This window comes from Dreissena polymorpha, chromosome 1, assembly GCF_020536995.1.
Source record: "Dreissena polymorpha isolate Duluth1 chromosome 1, UMN_Dpol_1.0, whole genome shotgun sequence".
Lineage (NCBI taxonomy): Eukaryota > Metazoa > Mollusca > Bivalvia > Myida > Dreissenidae > Dreissena > Dreissena polymorpha.
This window is the reverse complement of record NC_068355.1, coordinates 65,688,784-65,712,455: the sequence shown is the minus strand read 5'-3', so window position 1 is coordinate 65,712,455 and position 23,672 is coordinate 65,688,784. Positions and strand designations below refer to the sequence as shown.

The following is a 23,672-nucleotide window of genomic DNA, read 5'->3' as shown; positions in this document are numbered from 1 at the left end:
CGTGACCTTGACCTTTGACCTAGTGACCTGAAAATCAATAGGGGTCATCTGCCAGTCATTATCAATCTACCTATAAAGTTTCATGATTCTAGGCATAAGCGTTCTTGAGTTATCATCCGGAAACCATTTTACTATTTCGGGTCACCGTGACCTTGACCTTTGACCTAGTGACCTGAAAATCAATAGGGGTCATCTGCGAGTCCTGATCAATCTACCTATCAAGTTTCATGATCCTAGGCATAAGCGTTCTTGAGTTATCATCCGGAAACCATTTTACTATTTCAGGTCACCGTGACCTTGACCTTTGACCTAGTGACCTGAAAATCAATAGGGGTCATCTGCGAATCCTGATCAATCTACCTATCAAGTTTCATGATCCTAGGCATAAGCGTTCTTGAGTTATCATCCGGAAACCATTTTACTATTTTGGGTCACCGTGACCTTGACCTTTGACCTAGTGACCTCAAAATCAATAGGGGTCATCTGCGAGTCATGATCAATGTTCCTATGAAGTTTCATGATCCTAGGCGTAAGCGTTCTTGAGTTATCATCCGGAAACCACCTGGTGGACCGACAGACTGACATGAGCAAAGCAATATACCCCCTCTTCTTCGAAGGGGGGCATAATAACAAAAACACTTTAATTAGCAATTTTTTTAAATTGTTCGCAAACAAAACAAGAGGGCCTGAAAGGCCCAAAGTTGCTCCCCTGAGATAACAAGATATTATTGGGACAAATCTTCTGACCAAGTTTCATGAAGATCGGAAAATAAATGTGGCCTCTTTAAAGTGTTAACAAGGTTTTACTATAGCCATATTAGGAAAAATGCCCCAGCCCCTGGCAGCGATGTTTATTCAACCAACCGGCATCATTTTTGAACTCTTCCAAGATATTATCGGGTTGAATCTTCTAAGCAAGTTTACTGAAGATTGGACAGTAAATGTGGCCTCTAGAGTGTTAACAAGATTTTACTATAGCCATATAAGGAAAAATGCCCCGCCCCTTGGAAGCCATGTTTTTCAAGCAAACATAATTGTTTTCCATCTCATCCAAGATATCATTGTAACAAATCTTTTGACCAAGTTTCATGATGATCGGAAAATAAATGTGACCTGTTGAGTGTCAACAAAGTGTTACTATAGCCGTATAAGGAAAAATGCCCTGCCCCATGGTGGCCATGTTTTTCAACCAACCAGCATCATTTTCACACTCGTCTAAGATATTAATGCGATGAATCTTCTGACAGAGTTTCATAAAGATCGGACTATAAATGTTGCCTCTAGAGTGTTAACAAGATTTTACTATAGCCATATTTAGCCATAAAAGAAAAATGCCCCGCCCCTTGGCAGCCATGTTTTTCAAGCAAACGTAACCATTTTCGAACTCATCCAAGATATCATTGAGACCAATCTTCTTACCAAATTTCATGAAGATTGGACAATAAATGTGGCCTCTAGAGAGTTCACAAGGACACAAGTTCACAAGTTCGCACGACGGACGACGCACGATGGACAAAAAGCGATCACAAAAGCTCACCATGAACACGTTGTGCTCAGGTGAGCAAAAAATGCAAAACCAATCTATTAATTTTAGTTAACAAACTTGATTTTTTCCAAATCCAAAAGGGTGCTGACCCCATTCTCAGAATTAATTGTGAAAAACACACACTGGTAAGTGGTATATTTGGACTATTTGGTGCTAGTCTGGCTTATAATCTTTGTCATAAAATACCACCTCACCACTTTGTCACATGAATAGCAGCCACACCCGTGACTAGGTTTAAAGGCATATCACTCTAGAACATTCGGATCACTGCTTTTAAAACGTCAAGGTGATGAAAAGATTCAAATTGTCAATTTAATCACTAAAGAAACGAGGAAGTAGTTTGCACCGCAAACTGAGAACATGTAATCCTTCAATTATACAAATGGCCAGGTTAATGAGCGAATAATTGTGTGGTTAACTGAGCATAAAACGTGCCTTGCACATCTACAATAAATGGTGATGACGTAGTTAAAGTTGTAATTCAAAAGGTGTTTAACATTGCTAACCTCCTTGTAGCAAATATCATGAAGAAATGACATTTCTGTGATTCCAAAATGAGAAAGTAATGTGCATTTTTATCTTTTCTATAGTACGCGTGGTTCTTACTGTTTATTTTCGAAGACAGTCATTTAACATTTATTATCTTTAAAAAATCATTAAATTTACTTCTTGATAATCAAATTAACAAATCGATACAAGAGGGCCATACAAGAGGGCCATGGTCATCTGAGGAACTTACTTATTGGGACTAAGGAAACTAAATAATGAAAGTTACCTTTATAAAACATTAATGTTTAATTTTTACCCCCATATTATTGTTCAACTTGGCTTAGATATCATAAGAACAATCGTCTGACTGAAGTTCAGGATGATTTGACAAAGAAAGTTACTTCTAGAGTATCAAGATCCTTTGTCAAATTTGTCTTAGTGACCTATGTTCTGAGCTCACATGACCAAGTTCAAGCTTGTTTCATGAATATACTGGACTGTTTTTTCACTTCTAGAGTGTAAACAAGATTAAACTAGAGCTTTGTCACAGACCTGACGAATACCCCCACATGCCCCATTGACACAGAATAGTTTGCATGTTTTCTTCACAAAAAACAGCGGACACCGTGCTCAATGTTTAAAACACACAAAGTGACCCCATGACCTAGTTTTTGACCTGGCATGACCCATATTCAAACTTGGCCTAGAAATCAACAAGATACAACTTCTGACTAAGTTTGGTGAAGCTCGGATGAAAACTACTTGAATTACAGAGAGGACACCATGCTCAATGTTTAAAACGCACTAAACAACCCTGTGAACTAGTTTTTGAACCGACCTGACCTAGACATTATCTAGATACAACATCTGACCAAGTTTGGTGGAGATCTGATGAGAACAAGCAAATTCGTTGAATTGATATCCCCCGCCAATATGCTCCGGACACAAAACTGTTATATTTGACACTAAAAAAAGCATTTTTTCAAAATACAAAGGGCCATAACAGATGGTGTACAATGCCATTAGGCCTGCATCATCTTATTATATATATATACTCATACCAAGTTTCAATGTATCTGCCAAAGCACTTCCAAGATACATGTATGGCTTCGGACACACAAAAAAAGCATTTTTTCAAGATAAAAAGGGCCATAACTCCGTTATTAACGGATGGTGTGCAATGCCATTTGACGTGCATCATCCTCTTATCCATATACCGGATGATGTGCTTTGTCAATCTATATGTTAACAAGATATGGCTCCGGACACAAAAGTGACTGACGGACGGACAGCCGGACAACGCCAAAACAATATCCCTCCGCCTCTGGCGGGGGATATATACTCATACCAAGTTTCAATTAAATCCGCCAAAGCACTTCCAAGATATGGCTCCGGACACAAAAGTGCCTATAGTAAAAAGCATTTTTTCAAGATACAAAGGGCCATAACTCTGGTTTTAACAGATGGTGTACAATGCCATTTGGCGTGATCATCCTCATATGCATATATATACTCATACGAAGTTTCAATGAAATACGTCAATTCACTTCCAAGATATGGCTCCGGACACAAAAGTGACGGACGGACGGACAGCCGGATGGGCAGCCGGACAACGCCAAAACAATATCCCTCCGCCTATGGCAAGTGATAACAACTTGAATTAGTGAGCGGACACTTAATACTGACCGACCGACAAACTCACATCTATACAACCCCCTAAACTTTGTTTGTGGGGTTATAACTAGTAAGGCTGCAACGGGTACCCGAAATATCCGATGATATCGGATCCAACTTCAGATTTGCGGGTACGGATCCACTCTTGGAAATTTTGGTTCTGAATATTTATTTTCATAGTTGTATGTAACCAAGTGCTGTTTTCACGAGTATTGTTTTTTATACAGACTGGTTCTGTTTAAAAGATTAAAGATACGTATAATAGTCGATATTTATTGACGTGTGACAGTCAAATAGCAAATCATTCTAGATCCTTCAGCTTTTATTGTATAAGAGTGTCATTGGGAGCGCCGAAAGCATAACTAATTCGAAATGATGGAGGATTTACAAATCTCAAATGCAATTCTTAATGGCAATAAAGAAGTTTTCAATTCTTATTGTCTTTCTGAGTTGTATTAAAAGCAACGGTAGGGGATCCAGTGTGGCTGAAATGATATTCAGGTAAATTTTTCATAATTACGCGACCTGTCAAATTGAGGTATTGCATGTTCCTGCATCATGTAGTGTCTTGAAAGAATCTTTCTTCATGTACTAAGTTTAAATGCTATCTTGTGATGCAAGGTACCTCAGTGCTCAATGAGGGAATTTTCTCTACAGCAGGAGACCTCGTCAGTGCTCATAGGGCTTGCCTTGACCCGGACAATGTTGATATGTTAATTTTTGTGAAAACAAACATCAAACTGTATGAACAGTGAAAAGTGAATGTTAACGAGCAAACTATGAAGTGAATGAGTGTTAAGGTTTCCTTTTTTTTGACATTGTTACAATGTTAAAAGAGAACTTTGTTATGTTTTTTGTTAATAAATGTTTAATGTTTTTTAAGTCAAATTATACTTATAAAACATTGATTTCTTTAATTGAGACAGAAAATTCTCATTTTTTCTTATCTGAAGGATCCGGATCCGAAAAACTGTAAGAAACCATATTTGGATTCGGATTCGGATGCGAACAAATTTTTTGGATTCGTTGCAGCCCTAAAAACTAGTCATATGGTAAACTGCCCTGCCCCATGGCTACCATGTTTTTCAATGGAGCGGAACCATTTTTTAACTCAGCACTGATATCATGTAAACAAATGTTCTGACAAACGTTCATGAATTTGAGCCAGGAATATGACTTCTGGAATGTTAACAAGGTTTTACTATATATCCCTATACGGAAAACTGCCCCGCCCCCTTGTGGACATGTTTTTAAACTGAACTTTTCAATCTCAGCCCAGATATCAAACTATAGCTACGATAGCCATATAAGAAAAACTGCCCTGCCCCATCATGGCTATGTTTTCCAATTGACCAAAGACATTTTCAAAGTCAGCCAATATATCCTTAAAACAAATGTTCCTATCAATTTTCATGAAAATTGGACTTAACATGTAACTTCAACAGTGTAAACAAGGTTTTATTTTAGCTACAGTCGCCATATAAGGAAAAGTGCCCACTCTTTGGTGGCCATGTTTTTCAACAGACCACTCAAACTCGCACAAGATATCCTTAGAACAAATGTTCCTACCAAGTTTCATAACAATTTGACTAAAAATGTAACATCTACAGTGAAAACAAGGTTTAACTATAGCCATATAGGGAGAACAGCCCTGCTGGCGACAATATTTTTCAACGGTATGGAGCCACAAATGTTTTTCCGAAGTTTTATGCCAATGTAACAATAAATGTGGCCTCTTTTGTGTAAGTCAGGCAAATGTTGACACCGCATGCTGGAAAGCGGACATATGGCGATCACAAAATCACACCTGTTGAGGCATTCATAGAAAATACTTGTATTGAAAAACAAAGAACCAAGATTAGCCATAAATCTGTAATAAATTAAGACATTGAAAGAAATACTGTCATTTTTATGTTTGTGTTATTCCTATTAAATCCAATTCCTAAGATGGAAGCAAATAACAAGAAATATAGTGATAATTGTGGACACCACATTTTGACACCAAAAAGTATGTGTAAAAATATAGATATAGTTTTTTTATGCATGTACCTGAGCAAACGTAATGGTCGCAAGATAATGATATAGTAGAAACTGTCTGCAACTGTCTCCCCAATTATACCAGCCAAACTGGCCATTGTAACCAGGAAGTCAAATCTGAAACACCCAGAATATAAGAAAAGTCAATTAGTTTTCTTTACATTATTTCAACATGTGTGAAATAAATTATCTTTGAAACATGTCTACATATTAGTGTTATTATAGTACACTATTTTTAAAGTTGCAATAAATAATCAATCAAGAAATAAACCATTGTTTTTTTAAACAATTCTCAATATTCAGTTTTAACTATAAGATTTATTATTTTTTTACAAACTTTATGTTAAGTAGACAACTTCATGCTTTATTTCATTGTTTTTTGTCACAAAATTGTATGCTTTTCACTCTTCAAAATTGCCTCAAAATGATATGATGTCTGTGTGTGTATGAATTGACTTGAAAAACGCAGAATGATAAAAACAGATTATTTTAATGAAAGTCATGGAAAATGTTTGATTATACTTAATGTATAAACAGAATATTACACAAATACATTATATGAAACATGATATGTATGTATCAACTACAGCCAATGTATCTGAAAGGATATATACACTAACTGATAAATAAAACACAGAAAATTTAAGCCTTTTAATTACAAAACAAACAAACAATACAATATAAGTAAACTTACATGTCCCAAGGGTTAGTAAAATATTCCACAGGACCTTTGCCCATTACTTTAAGGATGACTTCCAAAGTGTATACTGAAACAAGTTATTTTTAATAGTCAATACAAGAATATAATATTGTTACGCGCCGGCCGCTCTGTCTTCTTGTCAGGATTGTAAAATGCAGAAACAAATTTGTTTTAAGCTTCATGTAGCTTTATTTTTTTAATGTAAACTCATAAAAAGTATAAAGTGGATTGAACAACATGAACAGCACACTTCTTGAGACGTTAACTCATAATACAATGTAGTTATAATGTAGCTGTAACAACAGTAACAGCACAACTTCCTTCAACTAATTAATATTCCAGTAATTCTCACAAAATCAGTCCTTATATCATCAAAGCGCCGTAGGCGCAGAAGGCCTGGGGCTAGATTTAGGGTGCTTGGAAAAAAGTGTAGTGACTAAACTGAAGTAAATGTAAACGGATCCACACTATTTTGCTGCCAGATACAGTGTACATGTAAGCTGATGTTATGAAGTTGAAGGGTTAATATGTTACTCGTGCTTAATATGTCTATCTAGTTTTAAACACTTCGACCTTTAAGCTAAGGTCATTCAATGGTTAAGGTCATCATAAAATAGGTCAGTGGGAAGGTCTTGTCCAAAGGGGAGTTATGGACAAAAATAAAGTAAATCCAATCATGAACCACAAAGTTATGGTGAATGTTAAGTTATTGGGTGTTTTGGCTTTTGAGTTCAAGGGCCAAGGTCATCAAGAAATATGTCCGAGGGAAGGTGTTGATCAAAGAAGAGTTGTGTACAAATATCAAGTGAAAAAATTATTCTGTAGTATACGGAAGTTATGGCAAAAGTATATAATTTTTCGGACAGACAGTTCAGAAACCATATGCCTGCCTTGGGGGCATAAAAACAATGTATGCATGAAAAAGTTTAAATTAAATATTAGATTTATGGTTGTATTTTACAGACAAACATTTTTAAGAGATGAAGAGGAAGATTCATAAGTAAGGCTAGGTTTCTTAACTGAAGTGTTAATCGGATGTCAAGCTTCTCATTTATACTCTGGACAAGCAGTATCAAGTGTTGACAAGAGCACTGCCAACGGGTGCAGGACGCTGGTATGCAAGTGCTTGACACAGACTAAGTTTCAAATCCAAAAAGAGGAATAGTTTCCTCATGTCAATAGAAGTAGGTCATCACATAATCATTCTACAAGAGTGTTAAATTTCAAATTGAAAGCTTTTAATGATTGAGAAATTGAAGTCGGAAAAGGGGAATAACTCTTACAAAATGGTGAATAGTTGTCTTCTGTTGTCAGTAGATGAAGGTGTTGATATTCTACAAGTGCATAGACTTCGAAGTTGAAAGCTTCGATAGTGTTTGAGAAATTGTAAGTCGGTAATAACTAGTAAAATATGAAGGATCAAGTTATGTGCTTTTGTCAGAAGTTGCATGTCATCATATTATATAAGTATGCAGACTGTCAAGTTGAAAGGTTGGACAATGTTTGAGAAAATTTTTTGTTGAGAATTTGACAATATTTCTATGTACTAAGTCAAAACAAGGGCAGATAATTCCATAAATATAGGTCACATGGTAACCAGCCTTGTCGGTATGGACTTAACAGGCGAAATTGAGCAAGTATTGTAAGTTTGAAGAGGATATCTTTGATAGTCTTTGCGGAAATTGACATTTACAGACAACTAAACAAACGCGAACGCCGACTACGTGGATATGACAATAGCTCTTGTTTTGTTCTAAAAGTCGAGCTAAAAAGGGAGATATTAATTAAGTTATGTGTGACTGGTAGACTATTTTCAGTCAATATAATGAAAATGATGGCATTTTGAAAGGAAAGTGCTAATGATAATGAAATGTTTGAAAATGGTTTTGAGATCAATCTGAAGGCAGGGCAAAGTTACCAATACCATCGTAATAAATGAACAAGTAATAAATGAACAAGTACTTAGTGCTGAGATCAATTTAATGAACACAATGTATCAACAACCTGTAGAACATTGAAGGTAATTGTTTTTAACATCAAAGCTTAATATAACTTGACATAATGAACTATTAACTAATAATGTAGCTCTACAAAATGATTTTAAAATGTTTGGAACAAGAATGGTATCATGCAATTCTCATCCTTTTGTGTGAGTATTAACATATGTACTGTAAATGCACTAGGGCTAAATAACAAAGACAAATGCACTAAAAGTTTCAAACGGTTAGACAAAAAAAGTAATATATGTCTTTTTTATACAGGAAAGTCACCTAAAACATACCTTAGCAAAAACAATGAAAAGTGGTTGGGACGGAGATATTTATCTTAGCGGACAACATACAAATAAACAAGGCATCGCTTGTCTGAGTAAAAGTCAAACAGGAATAGTGGATTACTTGAACGAAATAATGATTGGCAGACAAGCAAGTATAGATATAAAAATACACGAAACACAATTAAAATTAATGAACGTTTACGGTCCGAACATAGATGAATCCAAATGTTATAATAAATAACCAAGATAAGAACATTATAGTCGGAGAGGATTTCAATAATGTTCTTAACCCATTATTAGAGATAAAAGAAATGGAAATCTTTATACTCACTCCAAAAAAAGGAACATTTTGAATAACATAATTGAAAGCTACAATTTGATAGACATATGGCATACAGTTAATCATAATGAAAGAAAATTCACCTGGCACTCAAACACAAAACCAGCAATATTTTGGAGATAAGATTTTTTTTAAATATGCGAGTCTATTTGCAACATTATCGACACATGCAACATAAAACCAGGATTTATGACTGATCACTCGATAGTTGAACTTTAACTGCATGAAATACAACCTGAAAGAGGCCCAAGGTACTTTAAAAGTAAATAATAGCTTCTGAACAGATACACAATATCAAACACAAATATAACAGGTAATAACCAATACAGTTTAAGATAACAAAGATGCAAATCCAAACACCTTATGGGAAATAATTAAAGGCAAGATACTTAACACAACAATAAGATGCACGTCATTTAAAACAAGAGGGCCGTTAGGCCCTAAGGCGCTCACCTGAGAGCAAAAGGAACTAGACTATTCTGGACAAATGCAAGCTGATTCATGAAGATTAGACCAATATAGTGACTTTCAACATGTTTTTTTATATTTGACCCAGTGACCTAGTTTTTTAATCTCATATGACCCAGTTTCAATCTTCGCTAAGATTTCATTGGGACAAAATAATGTTTTGACCAAGTTTCATGTAGACTGGCCAATAAATGAGGCTAATATAGCGTCAACAAGTTTTCACTAAAGCCATATAAGGACAACTGCCCCCCCCCCCCCCCCCCCCCGGCGGCAATATTTTTCAACAAATTTTCAAACTCAGCTGAGCTATTGTTAGAACAAATGTTCTGATCAAGTTTCATAAAGATTGGATAATTAGTGTGACTTCTAGTGTTAACATTACTAAATAGCCATATAAGGAAAAATGCCACGCCCCCTTGCGGCCATGTTTTTAAACGGACCTCAACCATTTTCGATCTGAGCCCAGATATCATTAGTACAAATATTCTGACCAAGTTTCATAGGCATTGGACCACAAATGTGACTTCTAGTGTTATAACAAGGTTTTACTATAGCCATGTAAGGAAAAATGGCCCGCCCCCTGGCAGCCATGTTTTTCAACAGACCAGAACCATTTTCAAACGCATCCGAGATATGGTCTGAAGAAATGTTCTGACTAAGTTTCATGAAGATTGGACAATAAATGTGACTTCTAGAGTGTTAAAAAGGTTTTACTATACACTAAAGATATATAAGGAAAACTGCCACGACCACAGGCGGCCATTTTTTTCATTCAACTGGAATCATTTTCGAACTCGTTTAAGATTTTATTGGGAAACATGTTCTGACGGACTAAAAATGTGACTTCTAGAGTGTTTAATAACAAGGTTTTACTGTAGCCATTTAAGGAAAAACTGCCACGCCACCTGGCAGCCATGTTTTTCAACCAACCGGAACCATATTCAAACTCGTCCAAGATATCATTAGAACAAATGTTCTGACTAAGTTTCATGAAGATTAGACAAAAATTTTGACTTCTACAGTGTGAACAAGTTTTACTTAATAGCCATAATAGGAAAACTGCCCCGCCCCCTGGCGGCCATGTTTTTCTTCCAACCGGAACCATTTTTGAACTTGTCAAAGATTTTATTGGGACACATATTCCGACCAAATTTCATGATGATTGGACAAAAAATGTAACTTCTAGAGTCTTAACAAGGTTTTACAATAAATATATTAGGAAAACTGCCACGCCCCCTGGCACCCAGGTTTTTCAACAACAAGAAGCATTTTCGAACACATCCAAGATATTAATGGGACACATGTTCTGATTAAGTTTCATGAAGATTGGACAATAAATGTGACCTCTAAAGTGTTAACAAGGTAAATGTTGACGCTGCACGACAGACGACGCACAAAAGGCGGTCACAAAAGCTCACCATGAGCACGTTGTGCTGAGGTAAGCTAAAAAAAAAAAACAATCACACAAACTTGAAAATGAAGCCATAAGTCATTGAAGCACTTGAAAAACAGATGCATAAAAGAAACACAAATTATACCACCTCCATTGAAGAAGGAAATTCTTACAAAAAAAATTATAATAGAAGGAATTTATCACACACACCTCAATGGCATAATACTTCGAGCCAGGCACATCATGTTGAACACAATGAAAACAATACAAAATACTGTGCAAACATTTTAAAACGTAGAAGCGAACACAAAACTATACACAGACTAGTAGTTAATGGCAAAGACATAGCAAATAAAAGTCAAATAATAGAAGAAGCCTATTTTTCGAAACACTATAAACGAAAGAATGTCGAAAATAACAACCTCTGTAAAATAACACATCATGCTTTAAAGGAAGAGGAATAACAAGTATGTGAAGGATTTCAAACAGAATATGAATATTGTGCAAATAATAGAACAAGCCTATTTTTTGAAACACTATAAACGAAAGAATGTCGAAAATAACACCCTCTGTAAAAAAACACATCATGCTTTAAATGAAGAGGAAAAAGAAGTATGTGACAGATTACTAACTGAATATGAATGTGGACTAGCTCTTAAAGAAATGCAAAATAACAAAAGTTCGGGATCTGATAGCATCACTAACAAGAGTTATAAAATATTTTGGAACGATATTCAAACACATTAAACTAATTCACTAAATTATACATTCATTTTACAATGGTGGTCTTACCACGCGGAAAGCAAAGTGTTAATGATAATGAAATGTTTAAAAAATGGTATCGAGATCAATTTAAATGAAGGCAGGGCATAGTTACCAATACCATTGTAATAAATGAACAAGTAGGTAGATCAATTAAATGAACAGCCTGTATCAACAACCTGTAGGACATGGAAGGTTATTGTTTTTAACGTCAAAGCGTAATACAATTTTGCATAATTTAGTATCAACAAATAATCTAGCTCTACAAAATGATTTTAAAATGTTAGAAACAAGAAAAGTGGCATGTATTTCTCCTCCTTTTGTATGAATATTAACATATGTACTCTAAATGTAAAAGGGCTAAATAACAAAGACAAACACACTTAAATTTTCAAATTGTTTGACGAAAAAAAGTCTTTTACAGGAAAATCACATCACACGTACCTGCGCACAAACATTGAAAAGTGCATGGGACGGAGATATTTATCTTAGCGGACAACATACAAATAAACAAGGCATCACTTTACTGATCAAAAGTAATACAGGAATAACAGTGGATAACTTGAAAGAAATAATAATTGGCAGACAAAAAGCAAGTATAGATATAAAAGCAAATTTGTTGAATTGATATCCCCTGCCAATATGCTGCTGGACACAAAAGTGTTATATTTGACACTCAAAAAAGCATTTTTTCAAGATAAAAAGGGCCATAAATCCATTATTAACAGATAATGTACAATGCCATTTGGCGTGCATTATTATCTTATCAATATATATACTCATTCCAAGTTTCAATGAAATCAGCCAAAGCACTTCCAAGATATGGCTGCCGACACACAAACAAATGCATTTTTTTCAAGATACAAAGGGCCATAACTCCCTTAATAACAGATGGTGTACAATGCCATATGGCGTGCATCATCCTCTTATCCATACATATACTCATACCAAGTTTCAATGAAAACCGCCAAAGCACTTCCAAGATATGGCTCCGGACACAAAAGTACCTATAGTAAAAAGCATTTTCTCAAGATACAAAGGGCCATAACTCTGTTTTTAACAGATAGATGGTATACAATGCCATTTGGCGTGCATCATCCTCTTATGCATATATATACTTATACGAAGTTTCAATGAAATCCGCCGAAGCACTTCCAAGATATGGCTCCGGACACAAAAGTGCCTATAGTAAAAAGCATTTTTTTCAAGATACAAAGGGTCATAACTCTGTTTTTAACAGATGGCGTACGATTCCATTTGACGTGCATCATCCTGTTATGCATATATATATATACACATACCAAGTTTCAATGAAATCCGCCAAAGCACTTCCAAGATATGGCTCCGGACACAAAAGTGCCTATAGTAAAACTCATTTTTTAAAGATACAAAGGGCCATAACTCTGTTTTTAACAAATGGTCACAATGCCATTTGGCGTGCATCATCCTATTATGCATATATATACTCATACTAAGTTTCAATGAAATCCGCCAAAGCACTTCCAAGATATGGCTCTGGACACAAAAGTGCCGGACGGACAGCTGGACGGACGGACAACGCCAAAACAATATCCCTCCGCCTCTGGCGGGGGATAATGATACACGAAACACAATTAACATTAATAGATGTTAACGGCCTGAATATAGATGAATCCAAATTTTATGAAACATTACATTCCAATAAAATAAATAACAAAGATAACAAGATGTGTTTGTGAAACACAATGTCCCCCTATATGATGTTTGACCTTGAAGGATGACCTTGACCTTGTGAAGGATGACCTTGACCTTTCACCACTCAAAATGTGCAGCTCCATGAGATACACATGCATGCCAAATATCAAGTTGCTATCTTCAATATTGCAAAAGTATTCATAAAATAAGCGATTTGGGCCACATATATTTGACCTCTGACCTTGAAGGATGACCTTGACCTTGACCTTTCACCACTCAAAATGTGCAGCTCCATGAGATACACATGCATGCCAAATATCAAGTTGCTATCTTCAATATTGCAAAAGTATTTATAAAATAAGCCATTTGGGCCACATATATTTGACCTCTGACCTTGAAGGATGACCTTGACCTTTCACCACTCAAAATGTGCAGCTCCATGAGATACACATGCATGCCAAATATCAAGTTGCTATCTTCAATATTGCAAAAGTATTCATAAAATGAGCGATTTTGACCACATATATTTGACCTTTGACCTTGAAGGATGACCTTGACCTTTCACCACTCAAAATGTGCAGCTTCATGAGATACACATGCATGCCAAATATGAAGTTGCTATCTTCAATATAGAAAAAGTTATTGCAAAATGTTAAAGTTGGCGCAAACAGACCAACAGACCAACGGACCAACAGACAGGGCAAAAACAATATGTCCCCCACTACTATAGTGGGGGACATAAAAACATTTTAGTTGGAGGTGATTTCAATATTGTTCTTAACGCATAATTAGAGATAAAAATAATGGAAATCTTTATACTTACTCCGAAAATAGGAACATTTTGTATTACATAGTTGAAAACTACAATTTGATGGCATAATACTTCGTGCACGGGCACAGCATGTTGAACACAATGAAAACAATACAAAATACTTTGCAAACAATGAAAAACTTACAAACGAACAAAAAACTATACAGAAACTAGTAGTTGATGGCAAAGACATTGCTTTATAATAATAAGCTAAAAATGGGGGTCACCAGTGAAACCAAAAGTTCCCGCTTTACAATCAAGGTTACCCCCCCTTTTCAAGAAACGCCATACTGAATTTGAGATTTTTATATGTGAGCATTAAGATGAGCTAAATGTTCAAAAATTATTATAAAAAGATAAAAAAATAGGAAAAGCCTATAATAAACCCATAAAAATACATACATCTCATATATCATGTGTGAGATGGAATCTACTCAGTGCAGTGAGATTTGCTAACCTTGTTTGAAATCGCACGTGAAATGCGTTCTTCTATAAATAAGACTTGAAAATGTTACAGGGAAATAAAAACATTAATAATTAAGTAACAAGGCACATATAATCATTCAATCAAACACGTTTAAAGGAAAATAGATTTATCAATTTATCAATGACTCGTGATACTGGTGATATTAAACATTAAACTTATTATGACAAACAAAACATATACACGATTGTCATGGTAGTTCTTTGAAGAACTTCGACAGGTTGGAATAAGTGTCTCCAAAAGACGCTTGGCATTGGTGACCCTGGGCTGACCGTTATTCATTATAAAAATGTTCTTGAGACCATTGCGTTCAAAGATCATTTTAAGATGCATAAGGTCGAGTCCAGAGCCAGCTATAATATTTATGTTGTGGCAGCATTGAACACATGACTGTAAACAAGAACACTCAGTGACTGCAAGTTCCTAGCTTTTTTAAGGGTTGAATTTGAGTCCATAATCTGTCCAGTTTCATTTTCCTCCTGCACAGGTAATCAGCATACAATGTATCACTGAAATGTTCAAGTTGATATTTGACTAGTACATGTAGTTATATTCAGACAGGTTCATAAGATCATCAATAAGTTTCAGTCGAACAAAATTATGCACAATTGCAAATTGTGTATGAATAATTTTAACCATTTGTATTTGTTAAAATAAAAATATTTGGTCTTTTCTTATTAATTTGGCTTCAATAAGCCTTCTCAAAGTTGTTTCTATAAATTGACAACATTTTCTTCAAGTTATTTAACAAAATAATTATATACAGATGTCAAATACACAAGCACTTGTATAGGAGTAAGAACTGATATTAGTGTATCATGAGAAGTGTGAAATGATCCATTATGATATGCGTCATCGTTTTTATTTATTTAGACATTCACCAAATAGCATGTCATTTCTAGTATGTTATATGATAAACCTCTTTAAACTGGATTAATAAGTAAGTGTAAACACCACATATCCAGTAGGGATAATACATGTATTTGGTATTAACATTTGGATGAAGAATGTGTATATATATAGATGATCACACAAAAAATATATCATTTTCAGAATAGTAATTTTTGAATTTGGGACATAATATACTTTTTTGTTGTTTGAGGAAAACATCAATACTTGGTAATAAAATTCAAATATGCTGTCCTTGATTTCCATGCATTTACAACACAACTTTTTCGGCTAGATTGAACTTTACCGGTACGCAGTTGTTTACCACTTTGACAAAGCGGGGGTTTGGGGGCGGTAGCCCCCGATACTAAGGAAATATAAAGGATAAATAGGATTATAAGGTGTTGCGTTAGTTGTTATGTGTTAGGTGTTAAGGGTTAGGGTACGCTGTTTGATGTTAAGTGTTGCGTACCGGTAAAGTTCAATCGTCCCACTTTTTCCTTACATGGCACGTTTTCAAAATGAAAGCAAATATGAGCCTGATTATGTGGTAAAAATCACTGACAGGGTGTACTTTTCCTACAAAAATCTACTTTACTCCAATTATGAATAATGAAACTGTTATACTTGAAAAATAAATCTATGTACCTTCCTGTTCCGAGCTTTGTGTTGATGCAAAACAAGGCATTCCTTTCTTGAAAAGTTGAAGACTCTTCTTTACGTGATGGGTATTACCGTACAATAACCCGTTCACATGGCTACAGTCATCACACAAGCATAAATCCACTTTATCCCCTTTTACTTCTCACCAACAATATAAAATGTTGTAGGCCTAAGTGACACGGGTTCTAAACGTTATTCTTCACAGTGGTCAAAACTTTCAACCGTTTGACATCGTATTTCCAGGAATCGTGTTTATTTCCATAAATATCAACACTGCCATGCATTAGTTGACGTTAATCATTAACTCCAGTCACATTAATATGAACAATAATAACACTTTTATTAATCGTTCTCTTTCAATATAGCAAATTGCTTTTTCTTTAAACGAGAAATCTGTCAGGTACAATGTCAGGCCATATTTGTTGTCTTTCTTTAACGGATCCTACATTTAGTATTTTATAACGTATTTATAGAATATTCGTAGTTTTCTGCACATTCCCGGATAATGTTCGGATTGACGGATATGTACGAAAGAAGTTCATTAGAGTTAAAAAATGTATCAGAAAAAAATTATTCTTACCGTCTCCGTAGACACTCGTATATTTTCGGCCTAGACCGTCAAGTGAGGAACTTATTCTCGCATGAATATGCAAACAATAATAAAAACTATGCCGTACCCAATGCTTAGGAATTTTGCTTCAATACATTTTTTTTTTTTTTAAACGTTTTATGACACTGTCATGTTATATTGTGATGTTCTGTATTCACAATGCGGGTTATTGAGAACTTCTTTGCAGGGACCTATTTGTTTGTATAGGTCCCTCTTCTTTGATTGCACATGAATGACCGCCAAGTGGTAAATCGGACTTTTCCAAATTCATTCATTCGTGGTTGTTTTGGCAGCCAGCCAAGTCAGCTCATCTCAAAAAAACGGTTATGAGTACTATGGCCTAGGGGCTTCGCCCCAGGCCAAATACCAAATTCTCGCGCAACTGTCCAACACTCACTCACCATAAAAGTATAGTTTTAAGGAATGATGAAATATTTTAATATATTTACGAAGCAGATCTCATAGTTTGTTAGGTCTACAGACTATTGTATTCTAATACTAGCTATATGAATTCAGTATATTTAGTGTTGCCTACAAGTTTCTAAATATTTAGAAATCGGTGTTAAAGCCCTTGATGTTTTGGCCTCACTAAATTACTTAACAAAATTTCTGGGCCCTTTTATACTCAAGTGACCAAAAAATGGTCACTGATCAATTTGACATGGCCGGAACAAGAATATTTGCTTGCTTGCCCCGAAATAAATGTTCAGCTGCCAAAAAGTTGGTCGTCATGACGTCAATCAACCATAAAAATGTGGTCATGAATTCTCAAAATGACCTTATGAAAAAATGCATGGCCATATTTGAATTTTGAACAAAAATTTATGTAAAACAAACTATGGAGGCTTAGACAGATGGATAAACCACTTAGAACAAGAATAATACAGAGATTTCCACATATCTAAAAATAACCTGTTTCATGCCTTGTTGAGTCGCTGCCAGATATAGCTTAAACTTGGACACCATGCAGGGCAACAAAATAGCTGCGATTGGATCAGAAATGTTATTAATCTGACAATAACACATAAAAATTAAATTATGTTTGAATATTAAAATAGACATGCAGGGAAGATAAAACAGTAGGTCACTTATTACATGTTTTTTAATTATGTATTATAAAAAGCTTACATTGTGCACAAACTTAGCAATCATAACATGAAATTGAAGTCCAGTCTGTCAATAACAACAACATCAAAAGTGGAATTTACAGTAAACGGTTGGAATGTTTTTTAACAGCTATGTCTTTTGTTTGTATGATGTTCTGTAAAATTAAGTTCACATGCAAATTCAAACGTGGCTGCTAAAATGGTCAAACCATGAAATGTGCAGAAAGTAAAATTTAATTCACAGCCAAATGTAAGATCTTTTAGTGTTCCTATATGCAGGGCATATCAATATGAGACTCGTTCTGAGCACACAGCTTAACCCTTTTTCCCATAAAACAAAGTTAAAACGGCTTTTGCAACCAGCATAAAACCAGAACAGCCTGCGAGTAACTCGCAGTCTGTTTAGGTTTTATGCTGTTTGCTGCTCATCAGTATCTAAAGGTTGGAAATAAAGCCCTTAAAACTTAAATCTATTAACAAAGGTCTTTAATTAAATTTAACTTTCTAAGTGACTACAAATACTTTAAAATATGTATCTAAGTGGTAAAGGGTTAATCCATGTCTGTAAAGTATATCCTCCCATACTTAAAACTCCACTTTCTGACTACACTGCATTTTTCAGAAGAAGACACTTCCTTTATAAAGATACCATAAATGTGTTTTCCCTTATTTGTCTCTGTGAGCTGCACAGGAAGTCTTTCTTGTTGCATGTTAATAAACAAGTTCATGGTTATTATTAGCGGATAAGTGGGACCAAATGAATGTTTTCAATGAGTATTCAAAGAAACAAAACCAATTTGTAGTCTTTTTCAATTGCAACAAGTTTGGAGAAGATCAGAAGTACACTACTTCAATTAGACAGCAGACACCATTCTCAGTGTTTAAAAAGAAAGATCGGATGAAAACTACTTGAAATAGAGAGCTGACAACATGCTGAATGTTAAAACACACTAAGTTACCCCATGACCTAGTTTTTGGCCCGTAATGGCCCATGTTCAAACTTGGCCTAGAGATCATTTATGTAAAACTTCTGAAGAAGTTTGGTGAAGATTGGATGAAAACTACTTGAATTAGAGAGCAGACAACATGCTGAATGTTTAAAAAACACTAAGTGACCCCGTGACCTAGTTTTTGACCTGGCATGACCCATATTCAAACTTGACCTAGACATCATCTAAATACAACTTCTAACCAAGTTTGGTGAAGATCGAACGAAAACAACTTGAATTAGAGAGCGGACACTTAATACAGACCAACAAGTTCACTCCTATATACCCCCCTTTACTTTGTTTGTGGGGGTATAATCATGGCCAAACTGACAACAATCTTATAATACTGCTATTTGCTTCAATTAAAGAAGGTGCAAACATTATGGGTTATACACTGCAATGCCGATATATCGCGGTTGATGGGGTCCAAAGATCAAGAGTGTGATATATCCAGCGGGCAATATAACTCGAGAAATGTCTAACTTAATCGTATCGCGGTTAATTTGTCAAATTTCCCCAATGTTTTCATTTTATATATGGCGCTGCTACATATTTGTTTTGTTATAATTGCAAACAAATTCTTAGATGAACATTTTCATAACTACATACATATCTGTATAAGTTTTGTCATAAAAAAAACAAAATGTAAATTATATTTTTCATTTTCAGGTACGATCGCTTGCGAATCAGCTTAAAAGAAGAATTCTTACCGTAAAATACGTATAAAATATAATTGTGCACACATTCGAATTTACCCTTATAAATGGTCTTATGAATACGTAGGTAGCATGCCACTATTGTTTACAATTGTTTTTATTTGTGAGCAAAGCTCACAAATAATGCAGACACAATTTTGCAAATCAGTATGGATCAGTATGAGCCCAGGTATGGCAGGAACCGTAACCAGTGACTGCCTGTGTGGATAACTCCAGTAAACTTTAGCAGACGATAATGCTTAAAGCGTCTGCTTTAATCACCGCATCTACCTGTTCTCACTGGTACAGTACATAGAGTGTATTTAACAACTTGTAGTAAGACAACGTTGGCCTGTCTAGTGTTTATCATTGAAATCTGCACATATTGGCTGCTTTCAGGGAAAACCGGGCTTAAAAGCCGGATCTCGCTTGATTTGTGGTGGTAAAATATTAACCAACATTAACTAGTAGGCTGGGTTTATCTGCCAGTGATATGCTGCTAACATTAGAGTGTTTATAAATAGAAACACGTGTTTGAGCAGACAGCATTTGGTATATGTTGAATCTGTATTTACATGTAAACTTGATTTGAGTCATTCGCTAGCTACTGGCTTAGAGAAGTTCATAACCTTTCAAGTGGGCGGTGTTAAGCATTTACAGGGAAATTTGAATTTCAAGCAGACAACAAAAAACTTTTTCTGTAAGTCAATAACTATATAACTTTCAACCACCAAATTACGCATACATATTGTTTGTATACTAAAGTATATGTTTGCCAAACTTCATTGGAAAATATTAAATACAAACTTAAATATTATGAAAATAATCATGTTTGTTTTCTGCTGTTTACACACCAGTGAACAACTGAAAAGTAGACATTTTGTGAGTTTGTGGCCCTTTTATACTGCTTCTCTGGTGCTTAATGCATGTCAAATAAGATTATAGAGCATGTGCACACTGATTAGCTGTATCAATGATTTGGAAAAAAAAACCACACATCTCGACCTGTGTTTTAAGACACACTCTTTATAAATTTGAATCTTTCAAACTTGTAACATAATTTTGAAAACTGACTTGCGTCTAAGATTATACAACAGAGAACAAATTCAGTGCCTTCAGCGCTTTGATTATTTTATATTTATCTATATGGCGTTCATATTCACATATTAAAGAAATTTTTGTAGCCATTTTAGCGACGTATTTCGTGTACAGAGACAGAATGCCAGTTGCGATCACTAATCGACTGTTTTCACGCTTCACTGCTAGTTTATACTAGCTAGAACCTGATTTTTGCTTAAGTCAGCAAATTCTCATATTAAAACATGTCATTTAGTGATCATGCTTGACCGATTTTTGGGAGCCATAGCCAAAGCGCAATATTGGACAGCGTGATATACTGGTCCGCGATATATCGGCATTGCAGTGTAATAAAAGCGCAGAAACTATTTTAATAAGGTGTTGATCAAACCATGTCATCTTTTAATATTGTTAATCGTCTTTAATTTGCTGTGTATTGGCTGTTAATTTGCATAAACACTTTACACACAATGAGAAACTATAGAGCTTTGTCACAGTCGTGACGTATACCCCCACATGCCGCATTGACACAGACTAACAAGAGAATCTAATTTATGGCGATTTTTAAGAATTATTATGCCATTATCATTTATAGCCGTTTTGACCTTTGAACCCTTGAATTCTTTCACATGAAAAGACATAGAATGACTGTGAACAAAATTAATGTACACAGTCATTTTAAAATCTCACAATGAATGACATACTTATGGCCCAGACAAGATCATTTATTGCCATTTTTGACCTTCTAACTGAAAGAGTGACCTTCACCTTGGAGATATCCACGTAATTCTTTTGCACGACACACAATCCAATGATGGTGAACAAAAGAGCCAAATGTCTGATCATTTTAAAATCTCACAATAAACAACATAGTTATGGCCCAGACAAGCTCATTTATGGCCATTTTTGACCTTTGAACATACATGCCAGACAGTCCTGCTTTTGGGCTCTTTGTTCTGGCATCCCGATATGAGACGATTTGTCCTGACATTCGTAAAAAAAGAATTTGGGGCCCAATAAAATTCGCTTTTCAAGCTCTTTCTGGCTAAAACTTACAGGGGTGTAAAATAACGGTCGCCTGCTCGCATTGGTAACCGTATTTTAGCCTCGGGTGAATGGAATCTCCAAAATACTCGCCAGACCGGGTGACCGCATAATTAAATCAGCCAGTGCTTTGATATAGAATAGACTGTGCGGTCGTCTAATAACGATAGAAATGCTGCGCTTGATACTGGAACTGTAACCAGTCTGCAGTGCACTTGGGGTAATATTTATTGGGACACTGTTTATATTCCCGCATTATGTCGTTGTCGAAACAAATCGACATTGGTTACTTTTTTAGGAGCTAATTGTAAGGATAATAAAGATAGTGATACACCAAAATCTGACCAAATAAACAAATGAAAACTAGAACAAAGGAGTTACAAGCAGTCAAAAAGAAAACGTCAGGTATACGTTTCAAACTGTATAGTTTTATTAAAAATAAAAGTGACAATTTTGACTTACGGAATGTAATAGTTGGTCAATGTGTTGAATAATATGTAAGACAGGTATATTTATTAGGCACATTACTGAAAGACTAATCCCATGCATGAATGATGATAGGTTAATGGGTGAATTAAAGGTGAAAAACTTGGTTATTTTTGGTCATATTGTTTATTTACACAAGTCAACATATGGTTAATGTTTTTAGACATAATTAGAATAGATTGTCAAGTAAACAATTGTATTTTTTGACACAAATATTAATTTGACATATTTGCTGTGAAAAATGCAGGGAGACCACAAAATCAGTATGGGCGACCTGCTTTAACAAGTTGGTGGCCCTGCAAGGCAAGTTGCTTTTAGCAAAAAAATTTACACCCCTGACTAAATATCACTAATCCTTTTATTGCCAACTCACAACAAGATGTGTTTGTGAAACACAATGTCCCCCTATATGATGTTTGACATTGTAGGATGACCTTGACCTTGTGAAGAATGACCTTGACCTTTCACCACTCAAAATGTGCAGCTCCATGAGATACACATGCATGCCAAATATCAAGTTGCTATCTTCAATATTGCAAAAGTATTAATAAAATAAGCGATTTGGGCCACATATATTTGACCTCTGACCTTGAAGGATGACCTTGACCTTGACCTTTCACCACTCAAAATGAGCAGCTCCATGAGATGCACATGCATGCCAAATATCAAGTTGCTATCTTCAATATTGCAAAAGTACTCATAAAATGAGCGATTTTGGCCACATATAATTGACCTCTGACCTTGAAGGATGACCTTGACCTTGACCTTTCACCACTCAAAATCTGCAGCTCCATGAGATACACATGCATGCCAAATATCAAGTTGCTATCTTCAATATTGCAAAAGTAATCATAAATGAGCGATTTTGGCCACATATATTTGACCTCTGACCTTGAAGGATGACCTTGACCTTTCACCACTCAAAATGTGCAGCTTCATGAGATACACATGCATGCCAAATATGAAGTTGCTATCTTCAATATAGCAAAAGTTATTGCAAAATGTTAAAGTTGGCGCAAACAGACAGACCAACAGACCAACAGACCAACAGACAGACCAACAGACAGGGCAAAAACAATATGTCCCCCACTACTATAGTGGGGGACATAAAAAACAACGGACACTATGGTTATGTTTAAAACGCACTAAGTGACCCAATGACCTTGTTTTTGACACGGCATGGCCCATGTTCAAACTTGACCTACACATCATCTAGATACAACTTCTGACCAAGTTTGGTGAAGCTCTGATGAAAACTACTTGAATTAGAGAGCGGACACCATGCTTAATGTTTAAAACGCACTAAGTGACCCCATGAACTAGTTTTTGTCCCCCCATAGCCCAATTTTCGAACTTGACCTAAACATCATCTATATACAACTTCTGACCAAATTGGTGAAGCTCTGATGAAAACTACTTGAATTAGAGAGCGGACACCATGCTCAATGTTTAAAACGCACT

The 23,672-nt window shown here is 35.4% G+C and overlaps 1 protein-coding gene across 2 annotated transcripts in view; it reads right to left on the bottom strand.

The window, feature by feature from the left end:
- LOC127832944 (two pore channel protein 1-like) overlaps window positions 1-23,672 on the bottom strand; it is a 119,505-nt gene that overhangs the window by 56,364 nt on the left and 39,469 nt on the right. For both annotated transcript variants that reach the window (XM_052358356.1, XM_052358357.1), the window contains exons 16-17: window positions 6,441-6,513; window positions 5,759-5,863 (exon numbers count right to left, since the gene is read on the bottom strand). In XM_052358356.1, coding sequence (XP_052214316.1) covers window positions 5,759-5,863; window positions 6,441-6,513 — 178 coding nt within the window. The remainder of the gene's footprint in view (window positions 1-5,758; window positions 5,864-6,440; window positions 6,514-23,672) is intronic.